The sequence below is a fragment of the Peromyscus eremicus genome, unplaced genomic scaffold, assembly GCF_949786415.1.
Source record: "Peromyscus eremicus unplaced genomic scaffold, PerEre_H2_v1 PerEre#2#unplaced_46, whole genome shotgun sequence".
In the NCBI taxonomy this organism is placed as follows: Eukaryota; Metazoa; Chordata; class Mammalia; order Rodentia; family Cricetidae; genus Peromyscus; species Peromyscus eremicus.
The window spans coordinates 1223076-1242222 of record NW_026734297.1 but is presented as its reverse complement, the minus strand read 5'-3'; the positions used below and the strand labels follow the sequence as shown (position 1 = coordinate 1242222).

Genomic DNA, 19147 nt, shown 5'->3' with positions numbered 1-19147 from the left:
CCCAAAAGAAAAGAAGCACCAAGCAAGATTACAGTGGGGAGGAAAGGATCCACCAAACCTGAGGAAGAGATTGAGGATATGTGCATACGAGTGCAGGAGACCGCCACATTTACATTACACATGCGCAGTGAGCACCATTTGCTCCATAAACTGTCAGTTATGCCTGAGGAAGAACGAGCATGCTTTTGTTTACCAGTGTTGCTTAGCAACGACTGTTCTATAACTGCATGCTTCGGTTTGACTGGTCAAACCGTAGCCTCGCACTTGTGAGAGTCGCAGGGTTAGGCTCTCTGGTTGTTAGACGGTCAGTGGTTAAAAGTTCATCATTTCATAAAATTACTTAGTGTTGAGTTGATAGAAAGGTGGTCACAGCTATGCTGTCCACCCTGAGGAAGCTCTTCTGCTTTAAGAAGGAGCCGAAAACCCCCTTGGGGTTTTGTGATGGCCCAAGCAGGGCAAAGGGATACTTGTCCTGCTTTCACTGTGGAACTAAAGACAGGTACCGCCAGCCTTATGACCCTGAAAACCAATTTCATGAGGCAGTATGCATGGGAAAGCTCAAAGTGGTGGTGCGACTCCTCAGGAAGAACCAATTTCATGTGAATGATGAGGATGAAGGGAAACGGTAAGAACACTTGGAAGATAAGGATGAGGGGCCTTGAGGAAATCGGGTGATGGGAGAAGCCTACCTTTCCTAGCTCTATTGAGGGCAATAGGGGTGAGGAGAGACCAGCTGTGCTTTCTGGACTACAGTCTCCTTGGTACCCGTGATCACACAGGTCCAGTGTCCAGATCTTCTTCTGGAGAAGGAGAACCATAAGACTAAAGCTCCAGCAGGTTTACTGTCACCCCGTAATTCCCCTATGGAGCATTTTCTTATGGAGCATCGAATACACAATAGAATAATCTAACAAGCTATAAAGAAATGGGAATTAATTTCAATGTACCTAATAAACACAATGCTGTGTAAACTGTAGAAACTACAGAGATCAAGTAGTGTTCCTCATAATGTCTTCCTCCCACCTAAAATCACCCAAAAACATTCAATATGGATCTTTTATCTGTGTGTACTAACATTTATATTCCTCACTGAAAATAACAGAAATAATCTAAACTTGACAGATGGGTGTGTGCTCCTCTTCCTGCTGCTCCTTCATTTTCTTGTTGTTTCTCACTAGTTTCCTGGGGATATCACCCTCCCATCTCCGTAAATTTCTCTTAAGTTCCTTCACTCATTACTTCATATGTTTCTGAAAGTTTATTCAGTGCGGCCTTGATCAACCACCATTTTAATAACACAATGTGCTGACAAGCTCCAAGTTCCCTGAAAGTTACTTCTGACATCTTTACCTACTTCTGATAGAGTTGAATGGAACTTGCAGTGAATTTCATGATTTACAAATCAACAAACTATCTTGCTTTCCCAATTTTAGGTTTACTCGAAGTGGCCCACAGTGTCCTAAATCTCCCTCGTGAAATTGATATTAGATACTGACGTTAGACATAGCATACATCTAATTTCTCTGTATGCTATGAATTTAACTATTATCAAAAATGGGCATTCTTATGTATTTGACTTGAAGTTCCATACTTACTTCCTTTGAATTAAAGTTCCTTAAAAATCAAAGCCAAGTTTGCTGTGCATTTAGATTTTGCTGTTGATAATTTTCAGTTTTTATCAATAGTACATTTCATAGCTTTCTTTAAAAAATCCAGTAAAAGTCTAGAAATGTTTTATATTTATGGATATGTATATATGTATGTATATGTATATCACATTATATATCACATTTCACTTAGTAGAGACACCATGCATGGCACAATGACATGCTATCTTATGTATTAAGAATTGTCTTTAAGTTTTGGCAGTCACTGTTGTACATTATGAATTGTAAATGACATTTCAATTTTAGCTGAGTTAAAATACGTGAAAAACCAAATCTCAAGCTCAGTGGTGTGTCATATCTACAATCCAAGCTCTTTGCAGGCTGAGGCAGCAGAAGCATAAGTTTATTGCAGAACTTGTCTCAAGTTTTGAAGAGATATCCTTAGACTCTAAAATTTATACTCCTTAATATATTTACAAAATAGAGATAATGGAACTAACATTGACTTGAAATATGTTTATTATAGTGTTAACATTCATAACTTAAATACCGAAAAGATTGTTAAGTTGTTGTTGAAGAATATTTTCTGAATAGTTGCAAAGAATCTAATTGAGTCATCCAAATTTGATAGAAGTATTCCTTTTAACACCCATTTTCTGGACAAGAATTCGCAACACAGGAAGGCTGAGAAGTAGTTGGTTGATGGTAGTGTCTAGAGTAGGATTCAAACTGAAAATGAGTTCACCCAATAGTCATGTTCTTTTTGCTCAAATAGGCTGCTCTTTACTACGTAGTTCACTAATAGAGCACTTATCTAGGCTGCAACAGCTGTGTGTATTATTCACACTGCGATAAATGGTAGTTGCAATAAATTTTTAAATACAGTAAATTATAAGAGCAAATAAAAATAAATTTTGAATAAAGTTAAATATTTTTATGGGTCTATGGACTTAAATACTATATAATATTTATAAATGCCAGAGTGATTGTGTATGTTGATAATAGTGCCTTACAGTTTTCCTTCAAAATGTCTCTCATTCCCACAGAACTGCGCTCCACTTTGCATGCTTCTATGGCCATATCAATCTGGTTTGTTTACTGTTATTTAAGGACTGTGAGATTAATGCCCTTGACAATCAAATGTCCACACCACTAATGAAGGTATTTCAAAGACTTCAATTTCAGTAATTAAGTTGATCTAAGTGTTTAGAATGAAAGTAAAATTAAAATCACTTAAATATAAATCATGGTGAAAGCTGGGGGAAGTTTCTTGTGTGTTCTTTAAATTGACAGTGTTTTCCTGGTAACGATATCCACAGGCTGTACAAAGCTGGGAGACAGAGATCGTGTCTGTCCTACTTGATCATGGAGCAGATCCCAATATTAAAGATTGCAATGGAGAAGCAGCAATCCACCATGCAGTGTATGTAGACAGGCCAGATATTGCCAGCAGTCTTCTTGAATTTGGGGGAAACATTGAAGATACTACAAAGGTAAAAATTTTCTAAATTGAATCCCCAAGTATTTGAAAACTATATGCTTTAACAGTTGTCATATCTTGGTCCAATTTTTTCACGTTTAGAAGTTGAAGTATTACTTGACTGGCACTTTGAAATAACTTGATCGGTATCCATCTAAGTATTGATATGTTGTTATAGTTTGTTTTTTACCCCATTGAGTCCAATTTGTGCTGCCCACATACTCTTGGGTATGTGACGATCCACTGGAGCATGCTCAGTCCACCCAGGCCACACCTTTAAATGAAAATGACTATCCAGTCCTAGCAGCTATAACTGTCAAGAAGTTCTCAGCTCAGAGCAGAACTTCATGCTAAATTCCTGCTTGCATAATGACATTTTGTGTCACTTGAGCTTCCAACCATCATCTTCTGAATGTTTTCACGGTGACTGTGATGTCATATGAACATCTACGCTGGTGTGCCCATGAGACACTCTTTGCTTTTGGTCATCCAGTGGACCTGGCTCTTACAAGCTTTAACCTGATCTTCTACAGTGACCCCAGAGACTTGAGAGGAGGTTTATATCAATAAGGTTAGAAAGATGGGTGGGTACAGAAGAGGGGTGCATTTGGAAAGTAGTGAAAGGGAAGGGGTGAATATGATTAAATTGCACTGAATATAGCTCTCAAAATTATTTCCAAAGGGGGAGAAGTAAATGTTAATTTATTGAAATCAACATTAGAGAATTTAGCTTACTTTTATGGAGCCATGGAAAATATTTATAAAAATAGATAATGCACTAAAAGGATTATTTGACTTACATTTCCAAGTTACTGTGTATTACTGGGCAAAGCACAGAATCAGGATCTTGAGAAAGCTGTTGACATATCATCTATCCTCAAGAGAGGGAGAAATGAATGAGTCCAGGATGCCTGTTTGCTTACTCTGCAGCTATCTCTGTAAAGTCTTACACAGCCATGTTCTGAAACAAGGCTGTGGTGCCACCCACCAGGGGCTGGGTTCTCTTCATTGGTTAGCCATCAAGATAACTTCCTATAGGCAGCTGGATATAGCTTTGTCTGTGGTATCAGGAACTTGTAATCCTTCCTTCCTCCTCATATCTCCACAGAAACAGAATCAGTGGCCTCTTGAAAAACTCAGAATAGTACGTGTACCCCAAAACTGCCTACATACCAATATCACACCCATCAAATATCCAATTCCAAAAGCTTCAACACCTACCCAAAATATTGACAAGCTGTGCTGGGATATAAATCACTTCAGGCTGTGGGTGATACTTCACCTTCAAAATGCTATCACAGACTGAATATTTGCAACTGAAGCATGGTACATTGCACTACAAGCACTTGATTTCCACACATCCATTAGTATGCATGCAGCAGAGGTTAAAATTTTAGTAAACAAACCCAAGGGCTATGGAACAGCGCAGTCCATTCATAACCTCCATTTTCTCCAGGAATGCAGTGCATGCTCAATCTCTAAGAGAATTTTAAAAACTATGCTTCATCCTGACTATAACAAATCAAATCATTTTGCTTTTGAGCCCCTATGATGGAATGGTTCCCTGCAGGTACTTCCACAATCCAACCTCCAAGTGTGTTCTATTTGCTAACAAATCCCATTTCACCTGCTTTGCCGATACAGGTGTTTCAGTCTACTAGCCTTATTTCTTAGTGTTTGATATAAATTTAGGATGTCTGAAGATTCCTTTTCTCCCTTGGCAGTTTGCAGAGCACCACAGGAAGCTAGTACTTGGATAGGAATCACTGGGTTAGTTCCAGCTTTATTCCTGCTAGTCTTTTCTCCAAAGGATTTGGTGTCTTTTGTAGCAAGATCTTACACTTAAGTGACTGGAGGCATCCAAGAGCACTGGCAGTAGCTCATACTGTTTGGGAAATCTCTAGAACTCCCAAAAAGTCTAGGGAATTTTTACCTGCCTGGCACTGTGTATTTTGTTAGCTGTGGAGTTGGGCAAGGCTTTTCCACCCCTTGTTGCGTAACTTCATGTAAATTACAATACATCGTCTTAATCTCACTGATATTGATAATCCTAAAATCATCATAGACTTCCAATATTAATTTTTTAGATAGGGTTTCACTATGTAGCCCAGACTCTCCTAGAAATCACGATCCTCCTGCAATAATACCCTGCACTCTATTAATGGGATTACAGTTGTGCCTTCATTTCTGAATTCTAATGTTTAAAATACTTTTAAATTATTGCTCTATTTTGATTCCTGCTTAGGTTGTTTTCTAAGCAAAATATAAACCAGAAAGAAAGCAATGCCTTGCCCATCTCTAAAACTTCCATTACACAGATCTGTATGCACTAGCTATAGTACAGTACAGTCACTCAGTAAATTGGAGTTAGATGCAATGATGATTAAAATGCAGCAAATACAGAGTATAACAGAGATCCACAACTAGTGAAAATGCAAAGACCAAAGGACCATGGGTGCCTACCACAATCCTATATCTACAATACAATGCCCACACTTAAGTTTCAGGTGACACTGAGAAAGAAAGTTCTAAACAAACAGACAAACAAACAAACAAAAAACTCTGAGTTCCAGTGACCAGGATGACTGTTGCAGAAAAGTGTCTTCTAGATACAAAAGGGATAATTCATCTATGAAATCTTAATAATATGGTTGCCTAAATAAGACATGCACAAGGAAAACACCAGTTGACATGCAAACACTTGATAGGGGAAACTTCAAAACTACACTCGTAAATAAAGAGTTGCCAATTATCCATAACTGCTGAGAGTAGAATTCAATTTTCTCCAGGGATACACTCTAAACTCCTCAATAGTTTATCTAACCACAGTGGCCATGCTTAAACACACACACTTACACACATGCACATGCACACACATGGACACACAGACACACACAGACACACACACAAACCAACACACATACAGGAAGAGAGAGAGACAGAGGGGGAGGGAAAGAGAAAAGGAGAGGCAGAGACATAAAAAAGAGGCACACAGAGAGTCTGCTCACATTACATGGAACCAGTAGGTTGTACATAATACACATGTGTAATAAAAAACAGGTCCTGAATTTCAGAGGGAGTTAGGGGGAGTTGGAGGAGTGAGGGTGTAGAAACTATGTAAATACAGATCTCATGTAGGAAATTGTCTAAAAATAATATAAATAAAAACATTTAAAAAATGTACTGGATTTTCTAAACACTAAGACAGTTTTCAACTTGTAACAGGACAGAATACATTTCAATGTAAGCAATCAAAGATTCTTTGAGTTGGGCGGTGGTGGCACATGCCTTTAATTCCAGCACTCGGGAGGCAGAGACAGGCGGATCTTTGTGAGTTCAAAAAAAAAAAGATTCTTTGATTTCTTACTCATTTTGAGGTCATTTCTTTGGTGACCTGTTCAGAGCAAGAGGCAGACATTGTTACCCTTGGCCCTTCCTGAATGGAGAATCACGAAGAGCTTCCTCTGTGTCCTCAGCAAATACCACATCATTACAATACTCTGAGAATTGTGCCTGTGAAACAACTTCTGCTGTTGCTGATATTTGCCCCACAGAAGATTTGCCAAACAGTACTTCAGAAATCAGGTTTTAAATACTGGACAATTCCATAGTTTTGTCATCGTCCTTAATTGAATTTTTCTGTTGGGAAATGCTACATCTGCCACATAACTGTCTTTAGAAATACAGGAGAATTTCTGACATAGAAAAGACAATTTTGCTCATCCATGCAACTTAGGATCTAACGCCTTTGCCACTGTGTGTCGGTGTGTGTCTCTTCAGATAAACTCTGAGGGGAGAGTGCCATGGCTTCAAAGTACCATGACAACTTCTGTGACAGGGACCACAGGTCCATGGGTGTCACATGAGTTCTGTAATGGACTAGAGGACTTTGTGAAAACTGCAGCCATGGTTAGAATATTGCAATCTTGAGGATCGTTAGAAGGTGCATTAGGCTAATAAGGAAAAGTCTACTGCGGTCAAGTCTATGGTAAACATTACAATCACAGGGCTACATATATGATTTTCAGTTTAGTTGTGAAATATGCGGTATTGTGAATGATTAATTGATATCATTACAGGATGGGTTGACCCCTCTGCTGCTAGCACTCCGAGAAAGGAAACACCGCATGGCAGCATACCTAATCACACACGGTGCGAATCTTCACGTATGTGATAAATATCAAAGGTACTACACTTTGCATTTTTAAAACACTACTTGTGTTGAAAATAGTCTAGAATAGTAAAAATCATTCATTTCAAATGTGTTATGGGAATAGATTAGAAAAAGTCAATAAAACATCAGTTACATATCTAAAAAATATCTATTACATGAAATGGTTATGCCAAAGAATGATAGTCAGGTTCATATTCCCTTTCATAATGAGAGGATTTTATTTTGATTTTTATTTTGACTGCCATATGATCTTATATGAGTTGATAGCATTTATCTTAGGTTTTACATTTACAGTGTCAGTTCCAAAGTTTTCAAGTTTGCAATCACACAACCTTGTGAACACCCTTTAATCTTCAAATACTTTTGGTGGTGTGCAGAGAAGGATGATACATGAATGGTAGTTGTAAACTTACATATATGGCATGATATTAGTATCAGGAATTGAAAACATTCATTTTTAACATTAAAATTATTTGATAACATTATTACTATCATTTTACACAAATTGCAATTCCATATTTAACAGTGAATTATATTATAATAGAATAGGAAGGAAATGGTGTTCTTTTTCATATAAAGCTTTCTGTACTTCTGGTCAATTTTCTCTAAACAGTTATTCACCATAAACAATTTAAAATACAAATTCTACTCTATAAAGTATCATAGTGGGCTAAGAAGTTTTCTGCTTGTTTTCTAGTTTTAGCCTTGGACATATTTTAGGAATCTGAACTGTGCTTTCAGGATGCTTAAGGCTACTTAGTTAATGGGCAATTCTACACACAAAGGCCTTATACTTATATGGTAAAATGTATACAGTTCACCATTTAAGTAATTGAATTGCCTCTGTCGTTCTAGAACAACACTCATGTATGCAGTTAGATGGGATTGTGAAAATATTGTTGAAATTTTACTGAAGAAAGGTGTTGATCACCAGTTAAAGGACACATTTGGATGGAGTGCTCTTTATTATGCCATTGTGGGGAAACGCAAAACGTAAGTACAGAAGTTAAAATGCTAATTGAAACTAAATTTAGACATGAAATATTTACCAATGTAGTATTTTAACCAAGCGTGACTTCATTATTTAAATGCTTTTGGAATGGAAGCATTTTAGTCAACTCTACTTGCCATGAGACAAGCAAAGGGATAGATTTGTCAGAATAGCAACGGGTGTGCAAGAGTCTTAATCTCAAGACTGATCTATGATGATGCTGAGAATCACACTCAGGAACTTGAATGTATGAGGCGTTTATTTTACCACTCAACTTCATGGCTAAAGTCTCTTTGGGAAGCCTTAATATCTTTGTCTTTCAAGATCCCAGCATGCTCTGGTCGTTCCAAAAATAAAGCAATGCATGGCACAGAATTTTAGTTTTTGAGTTACTTCTTTGAATCTAAACATGTGTAGTTTGACAGAAAATCTTGACACTTCTCTTCCAAATATTTCATCCAACTTATTACCTGAATGCTCAACAGTCTAACATGCTCCCTCAGTCCAAGAAAGTAAAAACTCCTACATATATCAGATAGATATGGCATACATGAGGAAAACTTAGGAAGCATTTATTCATGGGGATTTAATGTGATTACACCTGTCTTTTAGTCCAGTGTTAAATAAACTTGATTATCAGGTTGTACCTACTGATCTGTATCTTTATCATAATAGTTATGGAGCCATGAGAAAAGGGTAGTTGAAAATTCAACTATGTGCTTGAAAATTCAAATTTTCTCCTAATATAACAGTGTTCTCTGGCAGCTAAAACTCTTAAGATTTCTCCAAAGCTGTTGCTAGGCATCTGAACCTTATCACTTATTCAAAGCATTCCAGTATCCTAGAAGACAATCATGGCAAGATACCTTGGAGGAGTCTCTCTTTTCAGCCATCAAATGGGTTTGCAGATATACTAAATTATCACATGAATCCAAGCACTTGCAGAAAGAGGCCAGAGCTTTCTTTCTTTCATAGTAATCTGTAGGCAAGGGTTCCTTTGTATCATCCTCTGTAGCACAATCTGTGTTTGTGACAGATCTCTAGCACCTTTCCCAGGGAAGATGACAGAAAGTGATTGGCCTACTAAGTGCTTTTTCTGTGTAAAGGAACATTTTTCAAGATACTTGAATCTTTACCTCAAGATTTCAGGATATTTCACAACTCTGCCTCAGAAGGAAGACACTGAATACAATTCTGTGAATCTAAATTATATTAACTGTATTCAGTATTTAAGCCCCATCACAGCCCATGAGTATACTTATAACATGTATAAAAAATGATTTTTGTCTTCCATGTAGGTAGATGGTAAGCACGCGATTCAGGATCATTATGACAAAACTCAGATCATTGTTTCCTTCTTGGCTAAAGGAAGACCAGAAATAGAGCAACCTATGTCTTGGAATTCATTAGTGTTCTCACCATAGGCTTACTCTTTATTTCAGTAATATCAAATTCTGAATTCTGTAGCATTTGATAATAGGTCCATTCATGAATTACAGAGTGCTTTCATTTAGGATTCTAATCAGATCAAGACTGAGAAGCAAGTTAGATACTGCTTTACTATTTCTGTGCCTGTTTTTAGGTGGTGAAATTTTCATAGCAAACTGTTAAACTAAAGTAGGGAAATCCTGAGTTTTGGAAACTTAAGTTGGAGCCTAAGGAAACACTTTCCCAGAGCAAGAATACTTAGGACTCCTTCCTATATTAGGGCACTTTCTATCCTGTCAAGATAATCTGGATGATTTGAACCATAGTAAATCTACACCATTTCACTCTGTTCTTTCTTTCTAAAATGAGACACTTTGTAAAATCTTTTAGAACTAATAAATTTGAAGGGTATGCCCAGATGACTTGATGGAATCTTATATTGTCTTTGAAATATCTTAAATATTTAATATATTGATAAATGGTTTTCCATCCATATTAAAATAATAACGTTGTTTACCACCATTTCCATACTTGGCAGAAAAATGGTGATTATTCAGCACGACTTACTCCTCTCGAGACAAGAAAATACCTTCACACGTAAGTCTTTTGAAGTTTCCTTCTCTGTAGCCCTTCTTTAGATTAAAAATGTTGCATTTAGAATTTTTCAATTCTCTGTAATTAGATATTATTTGGGTATATACCCAAGAATGGTGTAGCTGGATCTTGAGGTAGATCCATAACCAGCTTCTTAAATAATGGCCAAACAGATTTCCATAGTAGTTATATGTTTGTACTGCCCTTACCTTTGGGCGAGTGGATGAGTGTTCCCCTTCCCCTTCCCCCGCAAAGAGCAGTTTTTATTTTTAAAATGCATTTAAATTATGATAGAATTAATATCCTTTCCCCCTTTACATTCCTCTCTCCAGCTCCTCCTAGGCAGTTTTAAAAACCAAGTGTCTATTGACGGCTGAATTGTTTAAGAAATTAGTTGTATGAAACTGCTTTGTTAAAAAGTTTCTCAGTTTTGCACCGGAATTACACACTTGCATGTAAAAATATTTTTTAAATTACCATACTGTGGTGAGATGCCAGCCTCTCCCCAGCCCACAGCACATTTTAGTTTACTTCATACATTTCTTTTTCTAAAAATGTTGACATAGTGCCTATTTCATTAATAGTTCCACTACACTGTATTGTAATTCATTTTATTTGTTTAATTTATTTCATGTGTGAGTGTTTGCCTGCATGTACACCAGGCATGTGCACCATGTTCATGTCTGGTGCTTGTGGGAGAGAGAAGATGGTGTTGTATTCTTTGGAACTGGAGTGACAGGTGATTGTAAAATACCACATAGGTTCTGAGAACAGAACACAGGTCCTCTTGAAGAGCAAAGCATGCTGTTAACTTCTAAGTTGTCTTCTTAGCTACCCACACACATTATTAAAAAAAACACATTATTTTCTCACAGTAAAAATGAATGCATTGCAGTAAGTGAACATAATTACTTTGTTATACATATCATAGAAAACATGATTTGTATGGCTAAACAAGACACAATATTCAATCCTTTTGTGATTTCCTTTCCTCTGTTTGTTATTAAAAGAATGTTTTCTTTTCTATAGATTTTAACTAAAGTACAATTAGATCACTTTCCCACTTCCCTTTCTTCCCTCCGGCACTCTCCCCATGCTCCCGCTTCTTCCATGTCCCCGCAGGTCTCAAATTGATAGTCTCTTCTTCCCTTATAATTACTCTTCAACGCACACATTCACACACAGAGACACAAATGTGTAACTACAACCTACTGAGTTCAGTTTTCTTGTTTGTAGTTACATGGTTTCAGTGCTGACTACAATTTCATCAGTCAAGCAATTAGGGGTTCCTGTCTGAGAGAGACTCACTATCCCTATCTCAGCAGTCATTAGTTTCCTGCAGTTCCTTGTCCAGGAGCATGGCCCTCGGAGATTCCTCCCTACTTCTTCCTTAGCATGTCTATTGATATTGTCTCTGTTCAGATCTTGTTAATGTAGCCATTTCCATGAGAGACTGTTTCACAGCAGACTTCCTGATGTTTGCAGTCTTTCCATCTGCCTGTTCTGTGATGTTCCCTGAGCTATAGATGCTGGAGTTGAAATGTTGATTTATCAACTGAGACTGGGATCCCTAGACTCTGCTGATCTCTGCTTCATGTCTACATTCTGGTGTGAGACTCAAGAGAATCTTGATGAAGGAGTCATCTTTATCTTCTCAGAAAAATAGCTATTAGATTCATTAGTTCTTTGTACAGTTTTCTTTTTTCTATTTAATTCATTTACTTTTTATTATTTCTTACTATCTACTGTTTGGGGGTTTGGTTTGTTCTTGTTTTTTTTTTCTTCAAATTCTTGACTTGGATCATTAGGTCATTTATTTGTTTATATGCATACTGGAGTTTATTTTGCTGCCAATTTTAACTTTTATGACTCAGTGGTTGCATACTGTACATGGCATTATTTCAATTTTCTGTATTTCTTAAAGTTTCCTTTGTCTCTAGGCATATGCTCTATTTAAGAGGAGCCTCTTTGTGCTGCTGAGTGGAATATATATTCTTTGGTGTTGAGGTGGAATATTTAATTATTGGTTAGGTCAATTGAATGAAGATGTCATTTAATTCTGAGATTGTATGTACTTGGGCTGGATGACCAATCAATTGGAAAAATCAGTGTTTGCAATCACATAATGTTATTGGGTCTGTGTTGATCTGTGCCTTTTGTTCCATTAGGTTTCTTGTGAAGTTGGGTGCACCTGCTTGTGTGTGTGTGTGTGTGTGTGTGTGTGTGTGTGTGTGTACGTATTCTATTTTGTATTTGTTGATACTTTAATTAGTATGAAGTGCACATCTTTGTCTCTTCTGCTTCATTTTAGTTTGAAAATGATTTTTCAGGTACTAGGATGCCGATACCTGCTTGCTTCCTGACAGTGTTTGCTTAGAATACATTTTGAGAATACATTTTGCATCCATTCATTGTAAGAGGGTGCTTGACTTTTAAACTAAGATGGGATTTTTCATAGACAATAGATAGTTGGATTTTGTTTCTTAATTTGTTTAGGTAGCCTTTGTCTTTTGACTGGAGTGTTGAGGCCATTGATATCTGGATTCATTATTGAAAGTTGTACCTAGATTGCAGTGTTTTATTTTCCTGTTGTTTTGTGTTGTTAGATGCCCTTTGTATTTCCTTAAATTATAGATTTGCTTGTTTTCTTTCTAAAAGTCTCCTCTCACACTTACTCCTCTCTTCAGTTAGAAGTATTACATTTAGTAGTCTGTTTAGAATTTATTATTTGCTATGACTGTTTCAGGCTGCTTGTATCATGGAAGTGTTTCCTCTTCAGCTATGGCAGACAGATTCACTGGGCACACGAGTCCTGGTTGACATGCATGGACTTGTAGTATTTGAAGTTCATTGCTTCAGGCTCTTCTGCTTTTCAGAGTTTTATTTGATAATTCAGCTGTTGCCCTGGGTATGTTCATTTCCAAATGACTTGTATACTTTCTTTTCTTAAGCTTTCAATATTTTTCCTAGTCCTGTATATTTGGTGGTGTTACTATTATATGCTTTGGAGTTTTCTTTTTCTAATCTTGTCTGGTTGGGATTTTGTTTGATTCTTGTATCAGTGTGTGTATATATTTCCTTACTTGGATGAAGAATTCCTCTGTGATCTTTTTATTAATCTTGTCTATGCTATTGATTGAGAATACTGTTTCCTCATGTATGCCAATAGAATTCAAAGATTTGAGCCTTTGATAGTATCTCAAATTTCTTTCCTGGTCTTCTAGCATGGTTTTTTTTTTCTTTTTTTATATTATTTCCTAATTAATTATAGATTTTTCTACTTTTTCTTTACATTCTCATATTCTATCTTTTGTTTGATTTGTTATATTGGTAAGGTTTTTCTCTGAACTTTCTAATTGGCATGCTGAAATTTTCAGTATTATATCTATTGCAGCCATTGATCTGGACCTAGTCTTCTGTGTATGGTGACAGCCACAAACAAAAAATGTGGGGGCAGAACAGGGAAGAAGTGACTTACCCAGAAAAGGTTGTGATATATTGTGTACTCTAATAAAATTTGCTTGAAGGTAAGAGGACAGAACAAGCCACTAGATTAAATATAGAGGCCAGGCAGTGGTGCCACACATCTTTAATCCTAGCACTCGGGAGGCAGAGATCCATCTGGATCTCTGTGAGTTATATCCACCTTGGACTACATGAGATTTAATCAGTCTAGGAGAGAAACAGAGGCAAGCAGTGGTGGCACCAACCCTTAATCCCATTACTGGGATGTCACATGCCTTTAATCCCAACACTAGGAAGGAAGTGATGGCTGGGTGGAGAAAGGTATATAAGGCATGAGGAGACAGGAACTAAAGGCTTTTTGGCTGGAACCCCTTTTGTCTAGAGACTTTTCAGCTGGAGCGCTTTCAGCTGAGGACTCAGAGGCATTCAGTCAGAGGATTCCTGGAGTTGGCGAGGTTAGACTTGGCTATGACTTGTTTCTTTGTCTCTCTGATCTTTCAGCATTTTCCCCAATATCTGGCTCCATTTTTTAATTAAAATAACATTTAGGATTCCTGCAACAGAGGGCTCACAGCTTTGGGTCTGGAATAGGATTGTTGGCTTCCAGAAAAAATGAAGTAGCCACCTAGCTAGCAAAGGTAGCTAGGAAACATGGAGGCCATGCCTGCTGCATTTCTTAAGCAAGGCATGTGGGTTTGGAGATAGTAGTAGGGGATAATAGGATGGGAAATGGAAAAAGAGAATTGCCCAACAATGGTGGCTCACAAACAAAGAGGGTTGTCAGCTTGGACCTGGAGCAGGTGTGAGTTTACTGATGGCAGTTTTTGGGGGGTGACAGACAAAAAGAGACTTATTCAGTAAAGGTGGCACAAAACCTAAAATAATGGTAATTTTGTATTCAAATTCTTCCATTTAAACAAATACATCATATAGTGTTACTGAAATGTTTATATACACGGTGATTACTTCTGGCTCTAATGTATGGCAATGGTCTGGTTCCTAAATGTATAATTAGAAATTAATATTCTTATCTGTGAGGTGTTGAACTCAAGGTTTCATACTTTAAGAAGGAGGTGCTCTATGTGTTTGCTACTCCAATGACCCTATTTTTATTTTTATTTTTGTTTATTTTTGTCTTCCTGCTTTGTGTTGCCAAACTGACTCTTGACTGCCAAAAGGCAATCTCCAGAGGTCATACTTTTCCAAACTGTAGTCAAGTCTTTCACATGGCTTTTTCCCATATGCAGTAACCTTTAGAATGTGAATACTGTAGATGAAGCAAATAATGAACCTCTTCTTTGGGGAAAAAAAGAAGAAACTAGTCTACTAATTCCAGATTTAAATTCTGTTTTTATTGTGAGTCATTAATATCTATAGTGCTTATCAGTAAATATGAAGCCACTCATACACCAGAGAATACTTGACTATCCATCCACAATCCCATTTTATCTTTTACCCTATTTTCGCAAGACAGGTGCTCTGCCACTTGGGCACATTTCTAGTATTCATTTTCCATGGGAAGATACTTTCTCAAGGGTAATGTCAATAGGATCTCACCATGTGTTGTCTTTCTTATTTTATATAAAAGGAAAACTGTAGACAAAATTCTAAATGGTCTTAGTAAATAAGAAACACAGAGCCAACTACAGAGTTAAAAGTCCAAGAGATCAGAGCACTAGTGAAGAGCCCAGACAGCCTTATCTTAATACCTGGCTGCTGTCTCTTCTCTAGAGAGAGAGACCTTCTTCCTGTGTGACTTGTCTTTTTATTGCCTTTCTGTTCTGCCTTCTCATTGTCTCTAAACCCAACCACATGACTTCTCTGTCACTGCCTGTCTATACAGACCTCCAGGTCTCTATGGTTGGTACTGGGATTAAAGGTTCAGGTCACCACTCCTTGGCTGTGTCCTTGATCACACAGAGACTCTACCTGCCATGGGATTGGATTAAGGGTATGTGCCACCACCACCTGACTTCTGCTTAGTGGCTCGGTTTTACTTCTGATCTCCAGGCATCTTTATTAACATACAAATAAAATCACATTTCAGCACAAATAAAATACCACCATAGGGAACTATGTTTCTATCCCAGTAGAAAGATCTTAAGTGAGTTATTAAGTGATATATATGTAGATACCTACATATGGATTTATAGTTTTATAATAAACAAACCTCCAAAGCAGCTTTCTCTGACCTAGCCTTCCTAGTACATACTTTTAATCTTCTGTATTTTAGCCATGTGCAGAATAGATATATTCTTTAGGAGGGGATCTTACCAGTAGTTATGTCCAAAGGTGACAATAGCAATTGAGGTTCTACCTTATTGCATCATAGGTAAGAATGAAAACTATAGCCAGATCTAAAAGAGCTCATTAGAACCTAACCACAGAGGAGATTGGGAGGGTGGGCAGCATTGATTTCACCTTACCTCTCTTTTCTGATACCTTGCAAGTCTTTATGAGAAACCTTGTCCAGATAGGTTTCCATAATTTTAGAGGAGATTGATAAGTACAGTGATCGTTGCCTCAGGTTCTCTCTGATAGGTTGTTTCATCCCTACCTAAAGGATTGCAGCCGTGTATCTGGGGAATATTTGTTGTGTTATAACAAAATATTTATGCTGTCTTCAAATTGATCCTGGTACCATTCTTCCAGAAAACTACTCTCTTTGCTATTTATTGATGATAGGCACTGATTCTGGCAACGGCACTATTTGCCATTAGTTGGACTTGTTGTCAGTATACATGGTCACCTACTTTGAGGTATCAAGTGCTGATAATTTCTTTCATTCTTTTATTCAATAAATCCAAAGGAGGTGAAGATTTCCTGATGCATTTGTTATATTCCAGTACCATAGTTATTATTTACCCTAGAAGATTTTTTACTCTAGAAGATTTACCCTATGGTATTTTATAGACTAATATAATCGACTGAAATATGTCTACTTTTCATTCAATTATAGGAAATCAGCCTGAAGATGTCTTTTTATCGGGGTAAGATTTTAAGGTCTTTGAATATGAATGTTAACTTATAATTAGAACCAGGGAAAAGAACTAATGTTTATTGAATATTGTGTTCTTCACTGATTCCATCTGATTTATTTAGTGTCCATGATGCATTAATATAATCATATGTTTTAAAGCTTTCATATCCTTGTGACTGTCTTACTGCTTTAGCAAAGGTCATCCAGAGAGTTTGATTAAATCTATGATTCCCATAGGTAACAAGTTGCCAGCTCTTGACTGAACTGTCAGCCGGTGCACTCTCTTGTTCCTGTGACTACACTGAGATGATCTCATGTAGAAAGCCAGTTTTCCTTATGTGTCAACTCTGGATTAGAGTTTTCCTGAGAAACCTATCTATAACTCCATAGTTTTTCTTTTGAAAGTTGTTCTTAGACACTACACTGCTATCAAGATTGGAGGGGGAAACCTCTCTTTATTGTGTCTGTAGTGCCATAGGTTTGAAATGAGCAAGATGACAGAAGGCTTGGAATTACATTATTGGAATGGTAGTCCATGTGCACATATACCATGTTATGTTGATACAACTGAGCATCTATTTAAGAGACGTTATGACCTTATACTCAGTTTTGTTTTCTCTTCAAACTACTGGACTGCCTGGGTACAGGAGAGTTTTTTTCTCATTTCATCAAGTCTTTGTTTCCCCATGACACTAAGCATTTTGAAATTTTTTATTGTACATTGATTTTTCCTCATGTTTCTTGACCTATAGTTTAGAATTTTTGACTGCCAGGTACTGCTTCTTGTTTTATTAGAAAATCTCAGATCTGAAAAATTTGTAGTTTTTAAGGAATTTTGAAAACTAATAAAAATATCCTGAGCACAGAAAACTAGATCCAACGTTATACATAAACAGTTGCTCTGAGGGAGAAGCCAAAACTAAAACACAGTATTCTATGGATGTGGAAATACAAATGGCCCAATTTAGATTCCCATGCATTCCTTCACTAAAAGACCAGTCCTTACTGACCAGTATTTGATTGAGAATTTCTGTAGGAAAATATGGGAATGAGTCAAGTGTTCCAAGAATGGTATTAAAAGTAGCCTAATGGTGGATGATTTGAATGACTTTAACAGGGGAAGGGCAATTTCGAAAGGAAAATCATGGAGGCCAATAGGACTAAGAGTTTGGCCTCGTGATTAGTTTTTTAAAGACAATAAAGTTATTTACATAGACACAGGATGGTGAAAATCATCTGAGAATGGATAGGGTTGAACGTAATTTGGAAACTATATTAACTTTTGTGCTTAATTGATAGAAATGACAAATAGATTCCTCTGTTGAAACTTACTTGAGCAACCTGAAGTCTTTATAGAAAACAGGAATGTGGTATCACAGAGGGTGGGCTAGAGAATGTTCAGAACCAAGGGCTGAAATGAAAAATATCTGTGATCCACTGCCACTGCTTCTTTTCCTGTTACCTTTGCCAAATTCCTGTCCTTTTCAGATTGGAATTGCAGAAAATAGTCATAGAATTTTGTAACATATCTAGGCTTGGGATGTGTGTTGCTGACCCTCCATTTAGCTTATTTGCCTGAACCAGGGAACTAGCTGTCTTTCAGGTTCTTTGAGCCTGTACTTTCAGGCATCTGCACCTTCCTGGGATGAATATTGAAAGGCCAGAGAGCATCACTGAAGACTGCAAAAGAGGGAACGAGGAGTGGTATCCTATATAAGGAAGACATCTAGAGAACCTAGAGGGAAACAGAGGCAAAAGTCCCAGGGATCTGCTTTTCCAGAAGTCTCTGCCATCAACCGAGCACATATGAAGGTTTTTAAGTGCTTGGTAGTTTTTGAATCAGCCTCTATCAATGTAATAACTGAATTATTACATTTTAATGTTTGAACACCCATGATAAGAGGATTTCAAACCTCAGTGTGCACATTTGTTTGTTCACTTATAACTTTAATGTTCAAGGATTTCACATCTTTTTCATGACTTTATTAGTTGTTTTACAATGAATGGATGTGATGGTTTCCTTTCAATGGGTATTTTCCATGCTCAAGAATGAAGGTTGCCATTTAGTAGTTATATAGTTTTGTGCTTTATTAATAGAGTAGAATGAGGACACTATTGTTTTGCTTTATTTGGGGCTATTACCTTTATTTAAATTAATGATTAAAGAGTATGTGAGCAATTCATTGTAATTTGCATGCAATCATCAGGACAGTTTTCAAAACAAATGATTTTCAGGTTCCACAAATATATTGACTGACACTATTTGATGTGGAACTATGTGTAACTCTTTCTTGACAAATGCAGAGATTAGGAGAAGTGGAGACAGAAATTAACAGCTGAACAAATTTTATAAAACAGATGTCTAATAACAACAGAAACACCATCTGCTATTCAAATAACTAAACATTCAGGACAAATGCTTTTGTCC

At 37.0% G+C, this 19147-nt stretch overlaps 1 protein-coding gene across 2 annotated transcripts; it reads left to right on the top strand.

The window, feature by feature from the left end:
• Positions 1-337: 337 nt before the first annotated feature.
• LOC131901201 (ankyrin repeat domain-containing protein 7-like) lies at positions 338-16890 on the top strand. Of its 2 annotated transcripts, XM_059252431.1 has the most exons (5): positions 338-625; positions 2654-2768; positions 2927-3100; positions 7167-7273; positions 16699-16890. In XM_059252431.1, exons 1-5 carry the CDS (start codon positions 375-377, stop codon positions 16709-16711), a joined length of 660 nt encoding a protein of 219 aa, XP_059108414.1. In that variant the 5' UTR covers positions 338-374; the 3' UTR covers positions 16712-16890. The 2 variants fall into 2 exon arrangements, with proteins under 2 accessions (XP_059108414.1, XP_059108415.1); XM_059252432.1 differs by lacking the exon at positions 7167-7273.
• Positions 16891-19147: the final 2257 nt, after the last annotated feature.